Source organism: Musa acuminata, chromosome BXJ3-11 (genome assembly GCF_036884655.1).
Source record: "Musa acuminata AAA Group cultivar baxijiao chromosome BXJ3-11, Cavendish_Baxijiao_AAA, whole genome shotgun sequence".
Taxonomy (NCBI): Eukaryota; Viridiplantae; Streptophyta; class Magnoliopsida; order Zingiberales; family Musaceae; genus Musa; species Musa acuminata.
In genome coordinates this window covers 12,147,879-12,175,683 of record NC_088359.1, presented here as the reverse complement: position 1 = coordinate 12,175,683, position 27,805 = coordinate 12,147,879, and the positions used below count along the sequence as shown (strand labels likewise).

General features: G+C 35.2%; 1 protein-coding gene across 2 annotated transcripts; it reads left to right on the top strand.

The window, feature by feature from the left end:
* Positions 1-5,601: 5,601 nt before the first annotated feature.
* LOC103972780 (uncharacterized) lies at positions 5,602-27,588 on the top strand. Of its 2 annotated transcripts, XM_009387136.3 has the most exons (11): positions 5,602-5,731; positions 5,840-5,907; positions 10,043-10,124; positions 14,977-15,060; positions 16,272-16,311; positions 18,177-18,222; positions 19,397-19,455; positions 20,483-20,550; positions 26,556-26,639; positions 26,744-26,808; positions 27,284-27,588. In XM_009387136.3, exons 1-11 carry the CDS (start codon positions 5,676-5,678, stop codon positions 27,364-27,366), a joined length of 735 nt encoding a protein of 244 aa, XP_009385411.2. In that variant the 5' UTR covers positions 5,602-5,675; the 3' UTR covers positions 27,367-27,588. The 2 variants fall into 2 exon arrangements, with proteins under 2 accessions (XP_009385411.2, XP_009385412.2); XM_009387137.3 differs by lacking the exons at positions 26,556-26,639; positions 26,744-26,808.
* The last annotated feature ends 217 nt before the right edge of the window (positions 27,589-27,805 follow it).

Below are 27,805 nucleotides of genomic sequence, written 5' to 3'. Positions count from 1 at the left end.
AGAAGTTGATGAAAGTGGAGAAAGCTTCGATCAAAAAACTTATAGGGGTATGATAGGAAGTTTACTTTACCTCACTGCAACTAAACCAGATATCATGTTCAGTGTAGGACTTTATGCTAGGTTTCAATCGAACCCTAAGATATCTAATTTTAAAGAGGTTAAAAAAATATTTATATATCTTAAAGGTACCACAAATCTAGGATTATGGTATCCAAAATCCGAGAATTTTGAGTTAATTGCGTATACTGATGCGGATTTTGCTGGGTGTAGATTAGATAGAAAAAGCACATTAGGATCATGTCAATTTTTGGGACATTCCCTTGTTTCCTGGTCATCTAAAAAACAAAACTCGGTTGCACTATCAATAACCGAAGCTGAGTATATTGCAGCTAGTGCATGCTATGCACAAGTTGTGTAGATGAAAAACACCTTAGAAGATTATAAAGTCTATCTTAAAAATATTCTCATTAAATGTGATAACATAAGTGCAATATGTTTAACAAAGAATCTCATTCAATACTCAAGAACAAAACATATTGATATTAGACATCACTTCATACGAGATTGTCACTAATCATGATGTAATCATAGAGTTCATTGATACTAAGCATCAACTAGTTGATATTTTTACAAAACCTCTAAGCGAAGAACAATTTGATTTCATTAGAAGAGAATTAGGAATGTTAATGTGTCTGAATGCATAAACTTGTTAAAATCATTTTTCGGACTTTATTGATTGAATGATCAAATCACTTGATTGCCATTACATGCCTAAAATTACATATTGGAAATTATATTTTTTGGATACAAAAATTTCCATAACAATGAGCATGTTTTGTCTTCATGATTGTATTTGAAAATGTATAGTATAGTCTTGTCCGAATGCATGAAAGTGTTAATTTCATTTTCGGATTCTCTTAACTAGTGGTATCCTAACAATCGGATTATCTCGATACATTATCTTTTTCCGAACTTAATAAGCATATGTTATATCGAGTTTGATTCTTATCATTGATTTTTGACATATGGAATCAACTAGCAAAAACATCTCTCATACACTTATCATGTGAAAAATATTTTTTTGAGAAATGGATTTGATAAAATGATTCCTGCTTGTAAATTTCTTCTTGAAATATGGATGTTAGTGTTTTTATTTGCAAGGATTTGTTTCACATACATATCTTGATCCTTGTAAAAATGGAGTATGATTTAATCTCTCATCGATTTTAATTTCATTCAAAGTAAACTCACAAATAGTTGGTATCACAAATAGCCTTCCTCCTTCATGCAAAAAGATAATAACAAATGAAAAGGAAGAAGTATTAAAAGCTATCTCTATGTCATGTTTTCCTTGAGATGTTTGCATAATTGGTATCCTATCACTCACTGTTGGAAAATGACATGAACCTAGTTATGCTTAAAATTTGTTATATCATTCTCCTTTTTGTTGATGACAAAGGGGGAGAAATATATAAATTGATGCTATGAGTATTGATGCTATGATTATGCCATGCTTGCATCATCAAAAATATATGAATTGATGATAACTATGATTGCCATATTTGCATTATGCCATGTTTGCATCATGTTAAGATATTAAGAACTTGCATCGTAATTTTACGTGTTGATATCTTAGCATGTGATGAAATGCTACAATTGCTAAACACTTGAAATGTTTGCTTTATATTAAGATATCAAAAGCTTAAATTGTAAATTTACATGTTGATATCTTATGTTGAACTGCTACCATTATTCATATTTGAAATGTAAAACTTGAGAATGGATGTCAAGTCTTGACATCATTTTCAGTAAGATACATCATGATAGGAATCATGATGGGAGTAATTGACAAGGTTAAGAGTTCTTAACTTATCAATAAGTCTATTGAATTCAAAGGCCATGAATTCAAGAATGACTTATCTCAAGTATGACATATAGATAGGGGGAGTTAAGGTTAACTCCGTTATCAATTGATTGTCATCATAAAAAAGGGGGAGATTGTTGAATATCGGATTTTGATGATGAAGTCAATTATCATTTGTTATCTAATCCATATGTTGAGATAAGTATGCAGGATTAACTACGATGAAAGTAAGACATACAGCAGGAGATGCGCCGGAGTTAAGACTATGATCACGTTGGGAGTTCAAGAGTTCGACGGAAGTCCGGACGGTCGTCGGAGGTTCTACGGGAACAAATCCGAGAAGTCCAGGAGCTTGCCAAAAGAAGTTCGTTAGAACTCGCCAAGTGGATTGTCGCAAGTCCAGGAGTTTGCAGGAAGTCCGTCGGAGCATCGCCGAAGGTTCATCGGATGTTCGTCGGAAGTTCGCCGAAAGAAGCGATTGACGCACCGGAGCAAGCTGTAGTAAATGTCTTAAGAAATGTCGTAGTTAGCATGTAGATTAAGTTAGGAATGGGAGGTGATCCCATTAACTTAATATGGGGCAATTGGGCCCTTGACATACCCAAATTGGGGTCGAATGGATCAACCCATTCGGACGAGAATTCTTGCTAGGCGGTGGCACTGCTAGGGTCGGCGGAGGCACCGCCCAAGAGAGGGTCTCCCAGGAAAGCTGGGCGGTGCAACCACCCCAGGCAGGCGGTGTCACCGCTTGGGCTCAGTCTCCGAGTGAGACTGGGCGGTGCAACCGCCCCTGACAGGTAGTGGAACCGCTTGAGCTCGGTCTCCGAGCTCTGCCAGGCGGTGGCACCGCCAAGGCTCAATCTCCGAGCGAGACTAGGCGGTGCAACCGCCCCTGTCAGGCGGTGGCACCGCCCAGAGGCTCAGTCTCTGAGCTGCCAAGTAGTTGTACTGCCCCAGTCAGGAGGTGGTACCGCTAGGACCCCATACATCTTTGAGCTCCAAATTCAAACTAGTTTGGGGCTTATATATACCCCACCCTTTCCTACATGAAAGGGCACTGAAAATCCAATCTTACTCTGTGATTTTTAGAGCTCAAAAGTGTTGTAAAGGCTAGAAGTTCTTCTCACTTTTTTTTCAAGTTTTGATCTTTCAAGAGAGGAGAGAAAAGTTTGTAAGGGTTGTCTCCTAAGCCCATCAAAAGGAGTGAAACTGTAAAAGGGTGGTTGGCCTTCGCCTATTGAAGGAAGGCCTCTAGTGGACGTCGGTGACCTCGTTGGTGGAGGAAACCAAAAGTGGATGCAGGTCAAGATTGACCGAATCACTTTAAATCTCGGTTTGCATTTACTTTGAGTATCTTATCTTTACTGTAAATCTCCTCAATAGCTTACTGCCTTCTGCTCATTTACGAATGTATTTCGTAGTTAAGTATTTTTCGAATCGGCGTTAAGACGGAAATCAGTTTTATCGTATGAACATCATATTTCAGTTTGCACTTACATTCTGATTTCTATCTTAACTGTAAACTGCCTTCCTTACTTTACTTCAAATACGTTTCCGTAAGCTTTCAAAGTTATTATCTACATGAAACAACTTTTACGTCGGAATCGGATTTCAACGTATGAACGCAGTTTTAATCGTCGAAAGTTTTCCGCTGCACTAATTCACCCCCCCCCCCCTCTTAGTGCTCTTGATTCTAACAGGTACCACTGCCCAGACTAACGGTACCATCGCTTGACAATCTCGGAGACTGAGTCTAGGCGGTATCACCGCTTGACATAGTCTCGAAGATTGTGCCATGATGGTTCCACCTGTTGGGTCACTATTTGGGCCTTTCATTGAGCCCAACACAGTCCATACATGGGTCCAATTGGCCCCTAATTGGGTTGGCCCAATTCCAATCTCAATTATATGTTAACTACGAAATTTAAGCACCGACATCACAATATATTTATGTATATTTATCTCACATGTGGATTTAAGTTTCGTAAGTTTTTGTGTATCAATCTTTCGTACGACAACGAACACATTTTTAAAAAATATTAAAGTTTTATTTTATGTTTTTCGACTGTGCATATGATGTCATCCATATATTTTCCTATAATAATAACCTACCTAGATGCATGTAGATAATCAATGTCATAACATAAGATTTTAGACATGTTTAATATGTCGAGGTATTACCCATTAACTTTTGAACCTGTGTGATCAACATCTGCCCAGTAGGAATCTCCTGCAGACTTTGTTCACCAAAGCCACCGACACGACGATGGATAGCATATTGATGATTTCGATGTTGATGACAGAGAGCAACGAAAGCATCTTTGCTCTTGAATTCAATGATCTGGAAGAGGATCGGTGCATAGAATATGATGGCATTGGTCCTAGTGAATTGCTAAAAGACCTGCGTCACGATGGTGATCACTAACTATAGTCGGCTCGATCTCTTCATGAGGTTCTTAAACGGTTTACATATCATGCCCTCTCGCATGTATGTATTCATGATCTCTTTGTACTCTGCATCAATGTTGTCAGTCCCCTGAATCTTCTTAAGCGTAGCCAAGCCCATTGTCAGCTGCTTGCGCTCAATGAGGCTCGTGGCTCGTGGGGGTCTTGACAATCACAAAAGAGCCCAAGCAAAACATGGTGGCCCAGTTAGTCTAAGCATCAGTCTCCATCCGAAGGAGTGGATATTGGACACCAAGTAATTAATGATGTTGGTCGCGAATATTCCGATGACGATATCGAGCTGAAAGAGGATGTTTAAGACTCCACGGATATGAACAGGTGTGATCTCAGAGTAACCAAGCGTACGGAGAGACATAGGAGAGAGAGATAGAAAGCAACATACATTCAAGATCTTATGAGAGAGAGAGAGAGAGAGAGAGAGAGAGCTAACCAAGCGGATTAGCAAATCCCACGCCGACTCCTAGGAGAATCCTTCCTGTGATCAGCATGCACGCCGACAGCCCACCAAGAAGAACACCGATCAGCATGAGATATAGAAGAAAATATTCCCAATACCTCACACCATTACAGCCTAAGCTTCTAGAATGATGGCCTCTCCACGTATATAGATACTCCGAACACTTCCAAAAAGACTTGCTTTCTTGATCAGGCTGTTAACTGAAGTGTCAAGAAGACTTGCTTTTGCATGATCCTTTAATTTGGAAGCAGCCCTTACAAGCGAGGAAGCACTAACGAACAACGAGTTTGGCCATGCCGAGGGTCATCCGATCTTCAATCACAGTACATTCTAAAAGCAAGTGATATCGGGTCAACTTCGTTCTGTCAGATTAACAATCTAAAACCACAAAAACTCGAGCATTCTTAATTTAGGTAAGATAATGAGTTGTTTCTATTTATAAGTTTATTAGTTTAAATTATTTAAAATAAAAAATAATTTTCTTATGCCATTTAATGGTCGTTTGAATCTTTACAATTTATATACTGTGGGAACGTTACGTTGTCCATTCCTAAAAATAAAAAAGAACTTTAAAGACATGGGCAAAAATATTAAGGTTATAAATATTTCTCACAAATAAATTAATATTTCATGGAATATATAGAGATACAATTATAAAGATTAAGGCTACATATCTAAAGGTCAATATTAATTAAGTTCCCTAAATTCCCTGGGAATATTGATACAAGAATTATAATATAATTATAATTATTATATTTATATAAATCTTTGAGGAGTATATATGTGAATAATGCCATGTAAAGGGTTATATATGAAAAAAGACAAAAGCTTTATCACCTCATGAATCTTGAACACTAGGGTTTCGTTGGAGGCGGAGAAGGACAAGCGATGGCGTCGCTCCGGTCGCTGAAATCCTCAATCTACGATAGAGAGGAGAAGAAGATGTATATATTTTTTTGGTTTCTTCCGAAGTATATGTTTTTGGTTTTGTCTTTTAGAGATGGTTTTCTTGGACGAAAATATCGATTTGCTTATTGGTCTACTGCCCGCAGGCAATACCAATCTCAGATTAGGGGGCTCAATGCCTACGATCGGCACAATAAGTTCATGAAGGATTATGGTGGGTCATTGCTTTTCTAGTTCGTTCAACAAGAATTTAAATAATTGATGTTTTGAGAGGATATATGCGGCTATTCTTCATGGATAAATGTACATACAAGTTTCCGTTAGACGTGGGTTTCTTTATTTTATCTTGTTCATATGACTGAATATGGTAAATTTTTTGGGGTTGGAGGTGAAGGAAATTTAGGTCTCTGTCTTATTGATGCTTATTAGTCTTTTGGGAATTTGACTCTTTTTTTGAAGATTTATCTCACATTGAATGCAGTAGGTAATACCATATTTGTTGCTTAATAACTAGCTGTATCAGAGACATGTTTAATAATAAAAAATATTTTCATGTAGGTTTATACGGAACATAAATTAATGAGTGAGATGTATAACAATCTTTCCCATTATTCCATGTTTTCTAATATGCTTGTGATTTGCCGTAAAAGTGAACTAAAGTAAGATATCTCCTACCTTATTCATTCTCCTAGTGGGTCTGAATTTTTAAACATCTAGATGATAAATGATATCCACAAACAACATTCAATCAAACCAGAAATTTCTAAATCTTTATTTGTAATAATTATTCATGTATAGTTCTACTTCAATAGGTGAGAGGATTAATAGAGGTGTAATGCCACTTATATTAGAAGAGTGTTTTTTTTTCATTTTTAACGATAATAAGCTTTAATTAACTTTTCATTGGAGATTGCACCTCGATCATTTTCCCTTCTATCACTCACTAGAGAATCATTTTTGTCATGCAAAAGTCTTTTTCTTTTGCTAAATATCACTTTCTTTTTTTCCTTATACCTGTGACATACACCTGAATTTTAAGTTCACATTTTGGTGTTTATTGTGAACACGAATTATTTATTATTGGTACTAGTTGTATAAGCACACACAAAATGGCAAAAACAATTTTCATTTGTTGCTGGTATATGTCATAAATTCTCTTTTATGTTATACAATAGGTGACCTTATTACAGCCATAACTTTGCTTCATAAATAGCTTTATGCAACTTTAGTCTTGACAGTGAGCAATTGTAAAATTGTACATAGCTCTAGTAGTTTATGGCCTTGTCTTCCTAAATATCTTGTGGTACATTGCTTCTTCTTAATTGCAATAGAAGTAATGACAATTTGTAAATGAAATTGAATGCAATTGTTCAATGACTTGAAAGCATATTATTCCGAAGTGGGAACATGATTTGCAATTAACAATTTTGTGGTCTTCAATATTATTCAAGTGTTATTAGTGTGGATGGCAAGTGTTCTTGGCAAGGGATTTTATATGGTTGAAGATAAGGGATCTTTCTTAAAAGGAAAATATTATCATGATTAATTAACAACTTGTGCATACAAATGAATTAGCAAGGACCATCTTGCAAGGTCAAATAGTCTTGGGTGACCGACAGATAAGTAGTAATGGGAGTGAAAGGTGAAAAGAACCCCATCAGGGAGTGACATAGAACATATAACCATGAGCTCCCAAGCAGTATGAGGAATCGAGGATAATGTGATTTTTAACTGCATACCTATTGAAGAATGAGTTGGTGACTCATAGGCAGTGGCCTGGTTAAGGGAACAAATTTGATCAAGAATTTCATGTAGATAATGGTTCAAAACAGGTAGTTCTGTTAGAAATAATATCTTACTTCTTTGATGTTGTACTAAGGGTTTCTTCCCTAGTGTGGCCCTAATTAAGTACTGGATGGGCCAATACCTCCTTTTTGTTCCAGCTTCCGTGACTACTTCAGACAGTAGAATGGCAGCAATCCAGTAAAGGAAAAATATGACTATAATTTTATACTGTTATTTGAAGTTTTACATGTTATTTAAAAAGTTTTGTGATCTTTGCTGTTTTAAGTCCTGGCTGGTGAGGCTAAATATGTTTCAATGTTATAATTTTGATGCTATCTTGATTGCGTCTATTAGGAGGGAATCCTCTCCAAAAATTAGATATTACATTTTCTCTAGCATATTTGCTAGGTTATGTTGTGAGTCAATACTAGTTATATTTTTCTTTGTTTCAAGAAAAAGACACTTGATTAACCATCTAGCAAAACAACTTAGAGATATCATATTTTACTAATTATATCTGTACTGAGAGTTGGTGTTTGAAACCCTAAAGATGGATTTAGATTCATGTTTGTGTTGTTTGCTTGTGTTTTCAGCTGCTGTAGTCTCATAGTGCTGTTTCAGCTCAAATGTACTGATGAAATTTGTTCAAGTTTTATACAAAATGGACGTTATCAATAATGCATATAATGAGATATTTATATGCAAGATATTTGATGTCCTAAAGAAAGCAGATGATGAACAACCCACTATATCAAAGAAAGAGGTAGAGGGCTACATGCATCTGGACATTATAATAACAAATATTGATTAATGTTGAACATGGTTATCTACAGATTGCATTATGAGCCTAGGTTGCTACTTGACATGAATTAAGTAGCTAATGATCAAAGGAGCTCAGTGGCAGGAAAAGATCTATGATAGTTGGGAACTTACATCATACTACATTGAGACTCAAATTTCTAAGTTCTTTGTCATGTTTGACACAAACATAGGTATTATATTTTGTTTTTGCAATTTTAAATAAAAAGTCAAGGGACATTTAAAAGCTTTGCATATAATGAGCTGTTCATATGTTATGTTCCTAATGTCTTAAAAAAATCAGATGATGAACAACCCTCTCTGTGAAAGAAAGGGTTAGGGGGTTACGTTTATCTGCACATTTTGGAATAGGGTTACAGTGCTATGTTTCATTATTGTGCTTCAGTATGTTAAGAAAAAAAAATGATGTCATTCCTTGTGTCCAAGAAAGAGTTGGGGACAACATGCTGCTTTGATGAGTAATTTCTGATGAGATAGGAGATCTTGGTTCTTGAGTCCTTAAAGTATTGAGGATATCGATATTCGATGGTATTTTCAATTTCTTGTTGATTGATGTATGGACTGTTGATGTTTACATATGACACAAAAGGATGTCAACATATGACACAACAAAGTGCTGACTTAGGAGTGCCACCAAGAAAAAAAAAAGGGAAAGAAAGTAAGAAACTGGAAACCATAAAAATGTAAACTATATTATTCTTGGTTCCGACTTTTGATGCTTGAGGCCTCCTCTAGACTGTCAGTTGATGACTCCTCACAATGAAGCCTCTTTAGGACAAAGCTTTGAAGCAGCTTCTTACGGGTTGATAATAATATATGCCTTGATAAAACTGTTAAGTTGGGTTTTCAAATCAAGACTGGTCTGTTTGGTCTTCTAAACACAGTCAGTTCGTGAATCCAATTTGCTAAACCTTGAAGCTAAGAGAGAATAAGGTTTTAAATGCTGGTCCAACATCAGTTTTGGTAATTTATTGGATTTGTTTCATTCCGGTATACACGCAATATACTGACCATAACAACCAATTTTATTTAGTAAAGTTAAAAAAATAAAAATAAAATCAAAATGAACCGACCATATACCAATATTCAGTCATATCTTTTGATATCAGTATTTGGTTGGCTAAATGAATACCAGTTGGTATGTATTAGTTTGACTAATATCTAAATCCTTGGGCCAAAGAATGAGTATTTTGCTTAAAATAGGTGGTTTGACTTGCCTATACTTTTGGATCCCTAGAAACATCAGCACTGGAAGAAAAGGCCTTCCCCTTAAACAGACAAAGTGTAATGTACCCCTATTAGAGAGAGAGGCTCCCACTTGATTGGCGGTGAAAATGTAATTTACATGTATCTGATATTGAGAAAAAATGTACCCCTATTAGAGAGAGAGGCTCCCACTTGATTGGCGGTGAAAATGTAATTTACATGTATCTGATGTTGAGAAAAACCATATCACCCTGCATCTGATGCATTGCACAGTGGCATGATAGTTCCCTAAGAGAAAATAAAGAACACTGCCTGCACAATTCAATGTCATTGCGATAATCTTAATTATTATGGGTGATTACCTCACGAGATTGCCAAAACATGTGTATAAACTACACTAATATTGAAAGCTTAGTCATGCATTTGCTTTGTTGATTCTTATTTCATTCAATTCATATGTCTAGATGAATATTTATAATTTTTTGATTTATTTTATGCATTATTACTTCTTTTATTTTATTAGTTTGTGCATCTCACAGTACAATTTTATGGAAAGACAAGCCATACACATGATAAATTGCCAATAAAGACTGACCAAGACACAATTCGAGAAGGCTACAGGTTTGAAGTATCTCATGTTTTCCGTTTGATGATTGTAGGGATGTTAAATCAAACACAATGCCTTTGGTGGTGTTATATTGTTAAGTACCCTAGGGAATTTGCTGTTCTTTTTATTCTGTGTTCTTTGCTTTGTCTATTTGTTGTATAGTGTGTTTGACTACTTTGTCTCTCTTTATTGTGCATATTATTGTTGTGGCATTCCTTTTATGATTTATGGTTGTTTATAGTAAAATTTAGCAACTCATTTCTGAGTTCGAGTCAAAATAGTGCTTAGGTTTTGAATTTGGGGCAAGAATGCATGAACCAAACATGTGAAAGGAATGTTCTGTATAATTTTTATTTGGTCTCTCAATTTGATTGCAACAAAATGTTCCTGTAATTCTTTTACATAAGATTTTAATTCCAGTTCAGGAGTGCATGAACTGAACGTGTGAAGGGAATGGCTATTCCAAATATGATTACAACTCTAATTCCAGATTTAGTTGCAAACAATACACCACCTTATTTTCTTCATATTAAGATTTTGCATACAAACCCCTACATAATTTTTTATTATAAAAATCTCCCTGCTTCTAAAATGCTTTAGAAATTTGACTGTCAACATCAAGTAATAGTTGTAGCATAAATTCAGAATACTCCTTGTTTGCTACTTTGAAATTCTGTTATTGTAATGTAATGGAGAAAATTGCTATATTTGTTCATGATAAACATCCCCAATGTTCCCTGTTTCCTAGCCAACCCTTTTTCCCTTTATTTTCCACCTTTATCTTCCATGTTCAGTGAACATTGCTTCTCCCTGTTGTTCTCATTTTGTTTCTCCTCATTTTCTCAATCCCTTTTTCTCCTAACTATAGATCCTTTCTTTCTGCCAAGCATATCGTGCCCCCCTTGGCCTTACTATCTTTCATCATAATGATTTCTTCTTCCTGCCCAACTCCCTTTTTCTCCCAACTATATAGCTCATCCTTTTCGATTTATTTGTCACTTATGATAACCATTTTCTACTCCTTAGGCATCCATGTTTTCTGAACACATTAACAAGTAATGTGTAAAATATATGTACAAACTAAACAGGAAAACTTGAACAGAAAATTCCAACAAAATCCAAAAATGAGAAGAAATCCCAATAATCAATAAAAACATTCTACCAAATACTATTCCAAAACATTTCACTAGAACAAGGACGATTAAGAGAAAAGCTCCTCAGAAAAACTTGAGGACTCAAACCAACATGGAAGTATCAAAAGTGCAACAAGAATTTTACAAAAAGAATAGCCAACTATTGTGAAACCCCAAGTCACTTCTCTAAGTATTTTTACCGACTATACTCATTGTTAAAAGGTTATTGAGCTTCAAACTTCCTATCCTCAAATCCACAAATAATCTTAGTCTTCAATAGCGATGATTTATTGCATCATGGATAAACAATAATCACATTGAAAAGAGATTGGATTTGAAGCTCCTTTGCTTGAGAGCTCTTGAATTTAAGCATAGATTAGATGTGTGACATGCTAAGGGAGCCAACAATGTTATGCAATCTTTTCAATCTTTGAAATATAAGATAAACAAAGGTAGATTTGGCTTAAGTGACAGATTTTGGTAGGGGGAGACATTTGATTTGATGCACCTTTAAGGTAGGATATACATAGTTATTAGGCATAGGATTTTATACTAAACAAATAACATAAGTGGTTGAATGTGAATACCCTTTACAATATTACTTGTATATATCTTTTTATGAGATTTAATTTGATAAACTATGTTATTAGTTATTACCATTGTGATATTTTGCTCTAGCATTTCTTTAAGAAGATTAGGAACAAAGGTTAGACCAAGATTTGCAATATCATCCAGTTCGGTTTGATACAGACATTATTTAGCGGTTTATCAGGTTACAGATACACATACTATGTAAATTAGCCAGTACACTTGGCACAAGGCGGTTCATTAGGTGATCTGAGAATATGGCTGAGGACGAGGACAGTAACAAAGGTTTGGAGCTTCATGGGGGCATGCCAATATCTCTGTCGAAACTTCTTCGTCATTGATGTGCCATTAACGTACTCCCTCATAGAGGTATGTCAAAACTTTGAGTGTACGCACTTCGAGCTTTTGAGCTCAATCATGTCCAACAAAGATGGATAGTTCTTAAGCAGCTGTTGGAGATCACTTTGCATATGAATGGACAAACCAAAGTAGTGAATCACATGATTTTTCATCTACTATGAGGATATAACTCCCAACATTTGAAGACATGGGACGAAAGTCTATCGTATCTGTAATTCACATTTAATTAAGTGGTGTACAGCTTCACAACCTAATCACCATTCAAGGTATACTTGGGCTACTTACACCAAAGCCCTTTTGATATGCAGTTATGATTGATTCAATATTACAAACCTCCAAAGAAGGTAACATAGCGCTACAAGCCTAGAAATTTCACGAGCACATCCGATGGGTGCGCTAGGAAGTTGAACAACATAGCTTCAGTGTGCTCAACAGAAATACAGATAGTGACATGATCAACACTGCGCTAAGGGTCAGTATCAAGAAGATGGCCTTGTCTGGTTGCACTTAGGGAAGAAATAACTAAAGGAGAAGAAAAGAAATTCAAGCACATTCGATATGAACCATTCAAAGTCTTGAAGTGGATTGGAGACAATGTTTGCCAACTCGAGTTGCCTCCATATATGGAGATGTACTCGATTGTGAATGTGGAGAACTTGAAGATGTTCGAGCCATTGATGCTAATGACAAGTCGTACAAGATATTTCCTTTGATAGATGATTAGATAAGTTGGTGACTGGCACTTTGGATGAAGATACCATTGTCAAAAAGAAGGTTACCGCTTTAAGACAAGGCATTAAAATAGCTTTTCGAATAGGATGTAAAGGGAAAAAACTGACTTCCACAAAATGTTCACGAAAGAAGTCAGCGAAGCATAGTTTCCCATCTTCAATTCTAGATTCAACAGGAATTGAATGCCAAATTGGGGGAGCTGTTGATTAGGGAGGATCAACCCAGCTCAAGTCCTAGTTCGGCTAGCCTAAAGACTTTAGCCCAAGCTCAATTTGAATTAGACTCAAATTTAGAAGACTTAACTGATTAGGAGTCCCTTGTGTGGTCTAAGAGTTGGACTCTGATTGAGAGTCCTCTGGTTAGTAGCCCTCCCCCTCTACAACTATAAGTAAACAGGGTGGCAGCCCTAGGAAGAGAGGAAAAAAAGAGAGAGGCGACAACAAGAGAGAAGCCTTAAGAAGCCAAGTTTACATGCTCAAGAAGTCCGAGTTTGGAGCTTGTTGCTTAAAGTCTCTTTGCAATTGCATGAGTAGGTATTCCATTTTCAATAAGCTTCTTTTTCTTTTTCAGATTTCTCTTCCTCTAGCGTCCCTATCAATCCTCCCACAAAGTGTAAATCCATTCAGAGGAAGGATTTGATCACCGAATCCTTTTGCCCAAACGGATCAAGAGGAAGTGAAGCTTTGTCGTAAAACAAAGACAAAAGTTCTTTTTGTTCATTCCGGCTGGATGTGATCGATCCTGTTTTCGTGGGAGGGGAGGAGGATGAGGAGGCCCTTAGGCCCTCTTCAATGAAATTTCCCAAGAAAGGAGGAGGTCTAGGTCCTTTTTTAAGAAATGGAGAAAAGAAGAGAGGCAGTTCCCACATCATATGCCAACGACACCTGGTTGTGAGAATCTACATGGGCGCCAGAGGCTTTCATCTTGAGAGTTACGTCTTAAGCCAGGGCGAGTCTAGAAGTTAACTTTTATTATATTTATCTTTCTCTTTCTCGTTTCACAAAAAAAACACTTGCTTTGTTCATTGCGGTCTCGTACTACATCAAATAATATATGTGATATTCTGAATGTTATTGTGATTGAACAGGATTGTGTTTAAGATAAACTGGTTTGATGTAAGTTAGTTTGCCAGATTTATAATTTTGAGAAGATTTTGGTGTAGTAATATGAAAAATCTGTTATATATTACATGACATATACAAAAATGTGAAATTTAGTATGACTATACTAGATTAGTTGTGATTGCATGTGAATTAGGAAAAAATTTATCTTGTAGTGATATATCATATAATATGAATCAGCATAAAGGGACCAGGGATGACTATGTAGGTGGATAATTATTAGGTGAAAGGAAAAGGACTGTTGGAAATTGAGTGGTTGAAAATGTTGTAATTCTTACAGCAGCTTTTGTGGCACAGTTAATTAAGTTGATAAAATGGTGGGCATTTCACTATAATTCATATCATTATTTGAGTCTTTTCCTATGAATGAGGGACCAGATATAGAACATAACCCAAACATGAGGATGCTTCCTGGAAGATCCTATGAAAATTTAATGACCAGCTGTTTATCTGACATTCTTTTTAGTTGGTGCCAAATGTCTAGCAAGTTAAATTATACTAGGTAAAAAATTACCTTACAAGGAAAATTGACTAATAGGATATCTATATTGGTGGCTGCATTAACCCAAAATTTCCTTAGTTTCTAAAAAGAAACCCAGTGGTAGTGGTGGCCACTTATTGTTTCTCTTATTTGTCTCCATGAGCTAGAATAGTTGTTTGGCTAGCATTGTGTTTTACAATTTATAATACTAGTAAAGATTGAACCAGATGAGGCCCAATTACACTATAGGAGAGATGTAGTTAAATGTGTTGGTATATATGTTTGACTGCTTTTGGTATACTGGTAGCTTGTGTTGGACATACAGCCAGTTCATGAGATTAGGAGAGGTTTTATAATCTTTTAGGAATCAGTTTTTGATAACTAATCTTGTTTTCCTGTATTTGAAGGTTCCTTTGTTCAAAAATTTATAGAAATCTGTCTTGTGAAAAAGGTTCATAATTTCTGAAGATGATGACATGGAGTCAACTTGGGAGAAGAGGCTGGTGAAACGCTATTATAATAAGCTTTTTAAAGAGTATCCTTCCTAATTTGATCATTCATATTTGTTGCCTTACTCATCTGTTTACTGACTATTTTTATTTTGACCATGTATTTATTTGCAATTATTCTACTTTCATGATCTAGTATCATCTTTTTTTTGACAAGCACTACTTAGGTTCCGTAGGTGGCCTGCTAAGTTTATTTTGCTAACTTTACCACTAGGCAATGGTGCTTTTTGAGTTTCTAACCAAAAAGTCTGAGCGCCTAGATGGAGGCTAAAAGCCTAAAAAGATAACTATGTCACTAAGTGTACCTCATTCCTAACCGCTTGCAAATACTAATTAGTGAAGAGTAATAAGGTTTGATTCAGTAAAGTTGAAAATAACACATCATTACAAGTAATTCACCAAGTGCAAGTATTTTGAAATGAGATTCTACATGCAAAAGTAGTTGCTGTGTTCTCGTGTAGTGAATTAACAACAGTCAATATATTGGTTTGGTCTGCTAAATATCTTTTTTTATGACTTTTTTAGACCATGATGCATGTCATTGTCTAAATTGTTGTAATGTGTCCTTTTTTATTAGTATTAGTACTTTCAGTATATCTTTGATCAAAACATCTCCTCATAACCTCACTGTTGGGAGCCTTGTAATGTCTTGTAGGCAACCCTTTTTTTCATTCAAATACCTATAATGAGACGTTGAATAGAAAATTTGTATCATCCTAGATTTATAATTGGAATGTTCAATATGAAAGAATGGGTGTTAAGAATACTGTCTTATTTGAACTCCATTTTAAAATTAATGGAAGACTGCATATGATAATATGTGTTTTCTTGTCAACTTAGTATCGAAAATTGTTTGTGCTTAAGTTTTGTGTATATCATGAACATGTATATTATTATTATTATTCTCGGCAGATGCTTGTTTGTCTAGGCTCTCCAGCTAAGTCTTTGAAGGATTCCTATTTATGGCTGCCAAGATATTTTGGAAACTTATTGTATGGGTTTTGTGCCTTACACATCTTTATGTCCTTCAGTAATAAAAGATATTGCCTCGCTGATATGTCACCTTACAAACAAGGATAAGCATCACATGAGAAAGATATTGCATCGCTAATGTGTCACTTTACAAACAAGGAAAGGCATTGCATGAGAAAGATATTGCATTGCTTATATGTCACTTTAGATGATACACATCTTAAAATGCTCATATTTTTCTTGTTTGAGACTTTAACTGAGTAAGATATTGCATCGCTGATATGTCGCTTTACAAACAAGGAAAGGTACATGGCAATTAGCAAAGGACAGTAAGATTAACTGATCACTTTCATAATTTGGATGCTAATGTTTATGCTAGATATTCTAGTACATTTTTTTTTTAATTTTTTGTTATGTGGATAGGCATTGCATGAATTTTGTACAACTTAATGCATATGATTTTGAAATATCAAACTTAAATATTGGATTTAAAATGATAAAGATTTAGGATGCAAGTGCTGAATATTTTTGTTATGATTTCCAGGTGTTTGTTTTCTACAAGAATCTTTCACTGCCAAATTCCCTTCTATATATGTATGTAGCAACAAAAGAGAAAGAAAGATAATTACTTAATGCAATAACGTAGGAGTAACTTTTACATGAGAATATAAACTTGTAGTCAGAATGTTCGTCACTGTAAGATAATTTGATGAACTCAAGAATGTGAAATACAATATGCAAGTAACAGGTGGATAACTCAAAGTTTGGGTACTGACAGAGTTGCAGTAAACTTTTGTTTCCAACTGTTTCTGTCTGGCTATGTTTTTTTGGTTTACTTTGGTGATGACTCACTATTACTGTTGATTTACTTTGTGTTATTAACTTATTTTCTTCATACTTATTTTCTTTCTTTTCAAATTTGATTCTAGATTGAGTTATACTAATTTTTGAGATCCCCTTGGCAGATGGCTGTGGGTGAGGGAGTGCAAATTTTAAGATATTTAAAATCAATTCTTGGACATCCTTACTCCTTAGTTCCATCATTTTGTAAATCAAATATCATTAACAAACTTTACTTCCCAACTATTTGGGGTTAATTACATGGACCATCTTTGGTTACTTAGCTTTGATTGCAGACAGCGTCACTGCTCACTAGATAATCCAAGAAAGTAATGACCTTGATTATTTCTTTTAATGTAATCAATTTTGTTCTACAGTAAATGTAGTTACCAACAACACATGGAAAAGAGAATCACCACAAACTAATTCCCAGGTATCCTAAGAGTGTTTAGAACTTTTGATGGGCATGCTTAATGAAGTATCGGGAGGGCTGGCGGTGAGCGGCACGAGAGAGGGAGGGAGGTGGGGGGTAGCCATAAATTAAAAAAAAAAAACTAAACTTTATACTTGGTGGTAAGCTTGGTTCAATAGATTTACTAGGCGGTAAGCATTGTATCAGACCCGAATGCCCGAAATGGGCAATCCACATGCCAATTCAAGCTCGGACTGGTAATTACCAAACGATATGTATCGATCTGGCTGAAATTGGGAATCATGCTTTCTCGTGCCATCCAACAAATTTTCTTGTTTAGTTTTTAAGTATCTAAGGTCCACATTATGTGCCAAAAGGTGATTACCATAGTAGTTTTGTCAGTGCATAATTGTCTTCATACTAAAGCATGTCGAGATGCTAACAGGCCTGTATTGTGATAGATTTCTGCAGAATCTCTTCACATCAAATGAGCTTGGGTTAGACAACTTAATAATCATTACTGGAGAAAAGGGATTCAATTAACTCTGCTTGCTGGAATTCTTACTCCTTTACTAAATTAGCTAAATACAATTAATGGTATTGATGCCATTGCATAACTAGGCCAGTAAACAAAGTTATTTTGATGTGGATGAGATCTCCACAAGAAATTTCACTCATGCAGATTGACACTGGATGAAACTGCACGTATAAAATACAAATGTGAAATTTATTTTGCCAGATCCATGTTTTCTTTGGAATTATGAATTTATTTATCAACATATTTTCTTTAGCTGGTTTTAAGCTCTTCTCATATGGCATAATGCTCAAAGTTCACTTTGTGGAATATTCACTTTCAGCTATCAGTAATCTGCTTATAATTTATCTATATTCTTATGAGCATTGGTTTGTTTCTCTCAGATTGGCTTAAGGTGGAGAACAGAAAAAGAGGTTGTATCTGGGAAAGGTGAAATTCGTAACTTATCATTTTCTTTTTTCTCACAAGGAGGTATTATTTCTCAGATGTTATATCTCTATATAGATGATTGGAAGTGTAATATTCCTTAGCATGTAGGATCAGATATCCTTTATGAACAATTCTGTAACTGAATTCTGACATATAATTTTTTTTACTGAATTGTACTAGTGACATTTCTTGACTGCTGTGTGATATTGGCTAAATAACGTTTTTGTGAATTAGTCTTGATTTTAATTGTTTTCTAGCTTTCAGATAAAAGGAATTTATGGAGATGTTTATGTTCAGGTACTTGTATTGTATCACTTGTGAATGGTCAGTTAAAACATCCTATCTTATCACATGAGAAATGTATATGATCCAAGGTATACATTTTCGAATGATACCGCCTGATACGGGCAGTACGTACCGGTCCGACAGTAAATCGATACGCGAACCGCTCGCTACTGGACGGTATTTTTCTATTTATAAATAAATTATATATATATACCGCTCGGTATATAATACCATACCGTACCAAGAGAATGTCGAAACTTTGGTACATTACGATATTTCAATTCTTGATATGATCACCAATATTGCTAGGTACATATTCTTTTTACAATCACTTGATATAATGCAAAATGAATTTGGTCAAACTCTCCTCTGGAGCCATTTACTGACGATAATGATATCAAACAAACTATTAGTTAAAATATGCAACCATCAAGTGCGAAAATGGAGTGTAGACCTCACTGGTATGTATCAATATGCTCCTTGTCAGAGGAGTTATGGCATAACCATGAGGTATACCTTCCTACCATGCATATTGTAAATGAGTGGCTTTGCTTGCTGTTCTGTGCTAGTTTGTGGAATGTACAACACATGTTGTGGACTAAAAAGTGACTTTAGAATTTTATGATGCCAGCATTATGGTATCAGATACTGGTTGGACCAGTATGAATTGACTTGTATTCTATGGTCTGACCTAGCACTAGTATTGGGCCATCATTTTGTTATAATTCAGTATACCTCTCATTTTTATATTACTTAATTTAGCAATACTGGACGTTATAGGTTAGTATAATGCTTACTATTAATTTACCAGTCCAATATGTTGTTGAAACCAATATCAAACCGGTATTCTAAAACTTGTTCAGTATTAACTTATTTTTGTTTGTAACAGGTCAATTTATCTGTGGCGACAAGAAATGCAACGAGAAAGATGGTCTAGGAAGCTATGAAGTACACATTCTTTTCTTGTGTTATAATTCATGAAATATTATGATTTTTTTGTTTACATTTTCTTTATATTTTTGGTAAAACTGACTAGAACTAGACATGTTGGTTTTTGTCAGTCACTGTTATGATTCTGTTGATGCTATAACATGTATGGTTTTAGCTGTTGTTACTAACACAACTACCCCGCATAATCTTTCAGAAAATTTATTTTAAATATCCATATTAACGATGAAATCAAATGAGGTTATGTTGCTTTTCTTAAAAAAATGATCCTAACAATGGCCAAATGTTATTCTTGATATAAAATTTTTCAAACTAAGGAGATATGTGGAAAAAATTATATTTTTTGTAGGTTGATTATGCCAAGATTTTAGATTTTGGAGCATGAGGGTGTGGTAGTTATGTGCCTGGCATGGATTGCATCTGATTTGATCTTTAGCCACAGTGTTGGCAGGCCCTCCACACAACATCAACCTCATTGTGGAGGCTACCATGCATTCTGGATTTTGTTGTTGTTGTTGTTGTTGTGAGGATTTGATATGTATTGGATTTTGGATTGTATAGATAGTTTGGTCACCACATTTCTTTTTGTGTGATGCTTTTGCAGTGTCAACTGCCATATATATTATTGATGTCATCACTGTTTGTGAAGATTTAAAATGGCAAATGATGACTTTATCTTTTTGAGGAAAGTAATGAATTTACTTGGATTACAGAATTCTAATCAGACTTAGTTCTTGAGGTGTATGTAGATAGTCTATTGAATATGCAATCTTGCACTGTTTTCAGCTCCTAATTTTTTGTCTCATAAAACCACTGGAAAACTGTATATCTTATATTACCTATGTAATCTGGTATCTGATGTAGTCTTCTTTTGCTCGTTGGTTAGTTTCAGAAAAATTAATACAACAAAGTAGGAGAAGTTTAAAAAGAACATTCCAGCTACATGGGAAAAAAAACTGAAACTACCAGTTACAAATTTTCATTGACACGTTCACGGAGAATTTCTTGTCTATTTGGTTTCTTGTAGGTAAATTTTTCATATCTTGAAGCGGGAGAAAATAAACAGGCTCTTGTGAAACTGGTAGCTTGCAAGGGGTTAGTTTTTCACTTTAACATCTGCATCTTATCCATTTTGCAAAATCACCTCTGTTTGTAATTTTGGTTTCCTTTTGAAGTATAATTATTTCAGGAATGACTCTATGTTCAGTTTGCATCTTTTTTGTCTGGCAAAGGGTGGCATAGCTTTTGATGACTATGTAAAATGGTTTTCTTCTTACTTTAAAGGTCTCAGTCGATGAAATAATAAAACTAGTAGAATTTACATAAGGAGAAGATAAGATGTAAGCAAGGAGCCAAAAAAAGGTGTAGGTAGATACAAATAATTCTTACTTTAATGTAAGCCATGGGAGGATTTTTCTGTTTTTGTTTTAACTTGTAATGAAAGATCACTCTCACATTTAAGCCCATTGAGGAGTATCTCTCCTCAATAGTGTGGGATGATGTAACTCTCCTCTTTTACCTGTCATCAACTTCTTGGCAGCTAATCGGTATGGAGAATTTTTTTTGATATTGCAAATGAGGCTAACCAGGTTGGGTTTTCCCATTCTCATCCACACTCAAAATAAATTTAAGGTGTCTCCTCCTTGTTCCATCTAGGTTTGGGGATTCCCATTCAAATAGTTGAGGGCACTGCATTGATGATATGTTGCTCCAAAATATTGCAATTTGTGTCTGGCGATGGGAGGAGGTGGTAGTTGCCACTTGGAGGAGACAATTCATGAGGGTAAGAGTTTTGTGGCAAACCAATGTGAGAGAGTGGAAGGGAAAAAAAATAGAGGGGTTGGGTGGGGATTGGTGGATGGGTGGGAGAGAAGAGGAGAGAAGAGGAGAGGGAGAGGATGCTGGTAACACTGAATTCAGGTTATTAGATAGGGATTAAGATAGTTAGGGATTAAAGTGAAGTGTTGAATGAGGCAAGGGTTAGGTTCGAGTAAGATCATGTCTCACGTTGTGAGTCATTTTTGAACTATCTTGATTAGCAAGGTTTGTCGTACCGAAGTGTACCGCCTGTACCGGGGTGTACTATACTGTAGTACTGCTACAGTATGGAAAGTATAAAATTGTTCGGTACACCAGGTTGTACCACTCGATACGCCATGTACTGACCGGTACACCGATACCGTACTGTACCGAGTCCGAGTTGAAACGCCGGTATGGTACGGTACGGCGAACCTTGCTGATTAGTAAAATCTGTTCGATCAGTTCAAGTTTGGACGATAGAGTTTAGGACCATCCCAACCTTTTCCTCTGTTGTCTTATAAATCATGCTGTATATATGTACACCATATAGTTCAGGGCCCATCCCAAGGGGTATTGTTATTGTCACATCAAAAAGTCAGTGAAGGTCTGACATATATATGTACACCATATACTTCCTTATTTAGCAAACTATATTGTAAAATATGTTTTTATGAGGAAAAACAAGCGTCCTAGCTAAACATTCAAAATAGTAGGAGAAATTACTAAAATAAGTGCATCAAACTGTTCAGAACTTTGACTACCATCCTAGTTAAATTCATTGTTAATGAAGAAAAGATTGTCACTGATGTGGTGCCTGTCCAGTATTTGTTTTGTAAATTTAAATTATAATTCTTCCCATTCTTCTCTAATCTTACAAGATAAGTTTAATCTCACTTGGGATTATTCTGCATAACTTGCATGTGACCTAAATGACAAACCTTATCAAACAATATTTTGATTCAGACGATTCTGGGCTAGCTTTCTAACTAGTCGGAACTCTCAAGATATGAAGAGAATATGCTTACACTGGTAACGAAGTTTAATGACTAGAATGTTATACTAATGATTGTTAGTCATACAAAGGCCAGTTCCTTCTAGAGTTTATGATCCCTTATCCTGCTAAATTTTCTAAAAGATGTTAATCAATGGTATCTTAGCACAAAGTTTGTTGGTGTCTTACGCTGTATGGAGTGTATTTTTTAGGATTTGTAACTTCCATAGAAAATTTGTTATAAAATGTTTATGGTTGGTTGAATCTCTTAGGTCTTATGAGGTAATTTTTTTTATAATTTCTAATATTGTCTTCTTAGGTATTTCTGAATCTCTCATCGCACTAATCATTCATAGGTTTCCTTAGCATGTCTATACTATCCTAAACAATTCTCGATTATTTGGCCCTCTATCAGATCTACAGTTAATTATTCATGAATGAGAATATGTATTCGTAATTTTTTTTCTACTAACTTGACACATTAATCTCAACTTCGCATCAACCTCAACAGTCTCATCTAGCGTTATAGAACTAATTCATATGCTGTCTCTTACGTATTCAATATTTACATTCATAATGCATTATTAGCTTAATAATTGTCTTACAGTGATTTAAAAAGTGCTAGGTGCCAAAAGGCGCCAAGGTCCAAAAACGCCTAAGGCAAGCGCTCACCCGAGCGAAGTGAGGCGCTAAAATATAAAAATATATAATATAATTAATAAATATAATTATTTAAAATTTTAAATAAAAATATACTATTAAATTAAGAAAATCTAAGGTACAATATCATAATGTCACATTAACAAAAAATTTCAAAATTTAGAACAATAAAATTTTACATCAAAGTCATTCATCATAATTAATATTATCGTCATTTTCACACAAATCATCTTCATTGAATTTGTCCTCTTTCTCTTGTCCTTCCGTTTCATCAAAATATGTTTCATTCTTTATGTTTTCAACAATAGCAGGAGTCGAGCTTGATGCTTTTGCACTCATTTTTCTCTTTGTCATCTACCTTGTATATGTTTGTAATTCTCTAGCACCTGAAGCTCTTGCTACATCTCCTCATGTCAATCTATCATCTTCAAATATAAGCTCGTCTTCGATATCTTGTAAGTTGGCACCCATTTCTCCCACCAACCACTCATTTGAATCATTAATATCTTGCAATGAGATTGAATCAATTCTATTTTGCAAATTATGACGAGCCTTCAAAGCTTGATTATACTTTATGTAAAAAAAATCGTGTAATTGTTGATGTTCCAACCGATTTTTTCTCTTTGAGTGAATCTGTCATGTCATATAATTTTAAAATATATTAATACATCTATTTAAATAAATAAATTAATTAAAATAAAAATATTTAGTAATCCTTACATGCTCAAAGATACTCCAGTTTCGCTCACAACCCGAAGCACTACATGTCAAATTAAGTACTTTGATAGCAAATTGCTGTAAGTTCGAGGTGGAATTTTCAAATAGACTCCACCATTCAACTGCAAAATTTATGTTATTATTAGCAATAACATAGTAACATATTATAGATGAAATTAATTATATCAAATTATTAATACCCGGAGATATAATTGTCCTAGATCGAATGACCATTGGAATTCCAAAAAGATTTTCGATATTTTTATATAAAGATAATTCACGAATAATCTTATCTTGCACCTCAAGGCTTGGAACTAATCTTGCAACGCATTGATATAACCCATCCAAAAATTCTGCATCAAACTCAACATATTTAATCTTAAAAAAGAATTCAGGGTTTAAATAATATCTTGCTGCATGTAAGGGATGATGAAGTTGACAATTCCATCTTATAACAGATTTAATCTTCATTTTCATTAAAAAACCTTTTAATCGTCTCCTTTGCTCTATCCATAGCCTCATAAATATATCCCATTGCATGTTTATTTTCATTATCCACCAATCGAAAGACTCGAACAAGAGGGCCCATTACATTTAATATATAAACTACATGATTCCAAAACTACATGTTTTTGACGATGCACGCTCTGTAATGTCAAGAATGAAGTAGCAAATCGGGTGACACTATATCTCACTAATTCTTTGTTCTTGTGAATTCTCTCATCATATTCAAAGCCCCAATATGATTATAAATAACTCCAACAACAAAAATTGCCCTTTCTATGGTTTTTTTTTATGTTTAAGATCTTTCTAATATCCTCTAACATTAAATCAATACAATGTGCTACACATGGAGTCCAATATTAGTGTTGTCTTTTTGTTTTAAGCAATTTACCTAAGACAAAGGATAACAAAAATGATAAGACTTAAAGAGTTTAATATATTTAATTGAACATAAAATAATTAAAAAATTTAAAAATTCAAAAGATGAATATTACCAGTTAATACATAGTTGCTTCCATTGTCGGTTATGATTTGAACGACATTTTGTTCTCCAATTTCTTCCACGAACTTGTCAAGTAAATCATATATCTTATCTTTAGATTTTACAAAAGATGAAGCATCTATTGACTTCACAAACATAGTCCCTAAAGAACAGTTAACCATAAAATTAATTATACTCCTGCGCCTCCTATCAGTCCAAACATTTGATATAATAAAGCAATCATGTATTGCCCATGATTCTTTATGACCTTTTAGTAAGCCATTTGTATAATTCAACTCTTTTTGCAATAATGGAACTCGCATTTCATAATAACTTGGAGGTTTTAATCCCACACCATATCTTCCAGTAGCTTCAATCATTTCCTTAAAACTATCTAAACGAGTTGTACTACGGGGAAGACCAGCCTGATAGATGAAGCGAGCAATGTGCTGAATTGTTCTTCCTCTTATTTTTTTATCACAAGCATCACTTATATTTGTTTGTCTAAATTTTGAGCCTCCTGCTTGCCATTGTTGCTTCTATGATCCTTGAAACATATATAGATCCATCGGTCCTTTTTACCCTTCTTAGTACTCATAACTTCTTTTCCTTTTTTGTCGTATACTTTTTTCCCACTTAGGTTAATATTCATAGAATAATTTTCTTCTTCATCCCTGAGATGTTCAACATTGTCTTCTGGTAAATTCCCATAAGATTTTCTTTTGCATCTTCTTTTCATTCATATAACTCAACAACTCTTATTTTACCTCAGGTGGACACTTTTTGCAAGCTACTACATTCTTGAAATTTTCTACTAGATGTTGTTTTGCACGAAAAATACCACATCTAGTAGTCTTATCGCAGAACATGCAAGTCACTGCATTAGGATCTTTCGGATCCTTTTGATAATTATACTTCTATGTAGGATCTTTTTTTGATGCCATTGGAGACTCTATTGAGTTGCTCTATACACTTGCCATTTATCCTGAGACCTAACAATAATTTCAAATAAATAAAAATTAATAATATTAAAATTAAAATAATATATTATTAATCTAATAAATACAAATACTATTACTAGTGTACAGTTAACAGCATACTGCATACTGTTAACAGTATACTATCGAAAGGGAAGACCGAGGGTGCTGACTGAGAAAAGCGGGAGCGATCGTGGCGAGCGAAGATAGTGGCAGCGGTAGCAACAAGTAGCAGCAGTGACAGCGGGAGCGGTAAGCAACGATAGTGGCAACGGCAACAGTGAGCAGCGGGAGCAGGAGCGGCGAGCAGAGACATTGGCAACGATAGCAGCAAGCAGCAGGAGCAGCGAGCGACGACAGTGGCATCGGCAGCGGTAGCAGCGAACAGCGGGAGCGGGAGCGAGAGTGGCGACAACAACAGTGGTAGAAAGCAGCGGCAGCAGTAGCGTGAACGGCGAGCAAGGTTAGGGTTGGGGAAGTTGCGCTGATATCGTTGCTTTAGTTGGTTCGATTGAACCAACTAAAGCACCGAAGACTGAACTAGACCTAAAACGTTGGTTCGGTCGCCTAAGTTTAACCCAGGCGCTCGCCCGAAGCGCCCGGCACTTAGGCTCGGGCGAGCGCCCAGGCAGCGCCTCTTTGAAGCGTGCCGCCTGGAAATGAAGCGAGGCGCTCGGGCGAGGCGAGGCGAGCGCCTGAGCGCCTATTGAAATCACTGTTGTCTTATCAAATTTTTTTTGGTGATAATACAGAACTCTTGATGTCCCTCCACTTTAACACAAATGCTTTTAATAAAAAATAATACTCCACTATTTCCTCCATAATGAATAAGCTGTTACATTCTACCTCAACTCATCAATTTAGTTATAATGAGATATTTAATAAGTTTATGAATTGAAACTCTTACGAGCTTGGAGTAATGTTTTTATGGGAACGAGCTGAAACTTGTTGATGGTTTTCATTTTGAAAGTTGTGCAGAGAAACTTGCCTATAGAAGGCAGAAAGAGAGGGAGCGCCTGAAAGATAATGACAGGGATACAAGCAAAAGGAAGAGGCATGAGCTGAATTTATTTTTTAATGAATTTTTGTCCTTAGAAAGGAACTAAATGTATCATGGATTCTTAGCTTTTTCTAGTGTGACACTAACTTTTTTCTCAGAGAAAAAGACAAGGACAATGACATTGATGATGAATATGACAAGAACTCAAATACAATAAAAAAAGGTTTGGCCTTATATTCATTTGTGTATCTATCTTGAGGCTAGATTTTGTGTAACCAATTTCAATATGCTTGCCTGACCATCTAACATCATCTCTTTATTTTTTTAGTCATATCATAATGCAGTGGAAAGTTAAATTTTATGTTATATCTTGGCCATGAACCAGAAACAATGGCATTATGTATAATTCTGTTGGAACTAAAAATTGTCAGGGAAGAATATATATTAGGAAAGATTAATAACATACTTGTTAATTTAATTGATTACTTCTATAGACAATAATGTTTCCACTTGTTTGAGTTTTTGCAGGCAACCATTAGTTCCTTTTAAGAAACCATAATATTACTCATTCAATAGGTTTATCATTATTACATACTTGTGATATTGGATTTTTTGCAACTTACTGTAATTATTACTTATAGGAGGACCAAATCTTGTCAAGCATTCATCAGTTTAACATTAATGGAAAATTTGGGCAGGTCGAAGGACTTCAGCTTCAGTGACTAAAGAGACGGAAGCTGTTGAAGATTTTGAGGAGTTCCTAGAAGGAATGTTTCCATGAAAAGAAAGGCCTGTTCACTATCCTATGCTATGTTGTGTCATATACAAACTTAAGCATGCACTATAAACTAAGAAATTGAGTTATCTGCTGATTGTCAATCAAGGTGGCGAATATTTTTTACTACAAGTGATGTGAAATCAACTAGCTCATGGATGCAAGTATGACCTTGAGATCAGGTCAAATATAATGAGATTCAATATAAATCAAGTCTTTTGCCTCTCACTTCCTGTATAATATTCTGTTCGTTAGTTGTGGGTGCTCTGGATATTGGTTTAGTATTAAAACCATAGGTGCATCAGTTTGCTATCTTAGCAGATTCTTTAATGATGGTTGGTCTTACTGACGAATCGAGCGAGCATGGAAATGAAAAGTTTGCTTGTGTTTCAATGCGTATCATGCGATGGATTAGAGCTGATGGTGAGGCGCTTAGTTATCATCA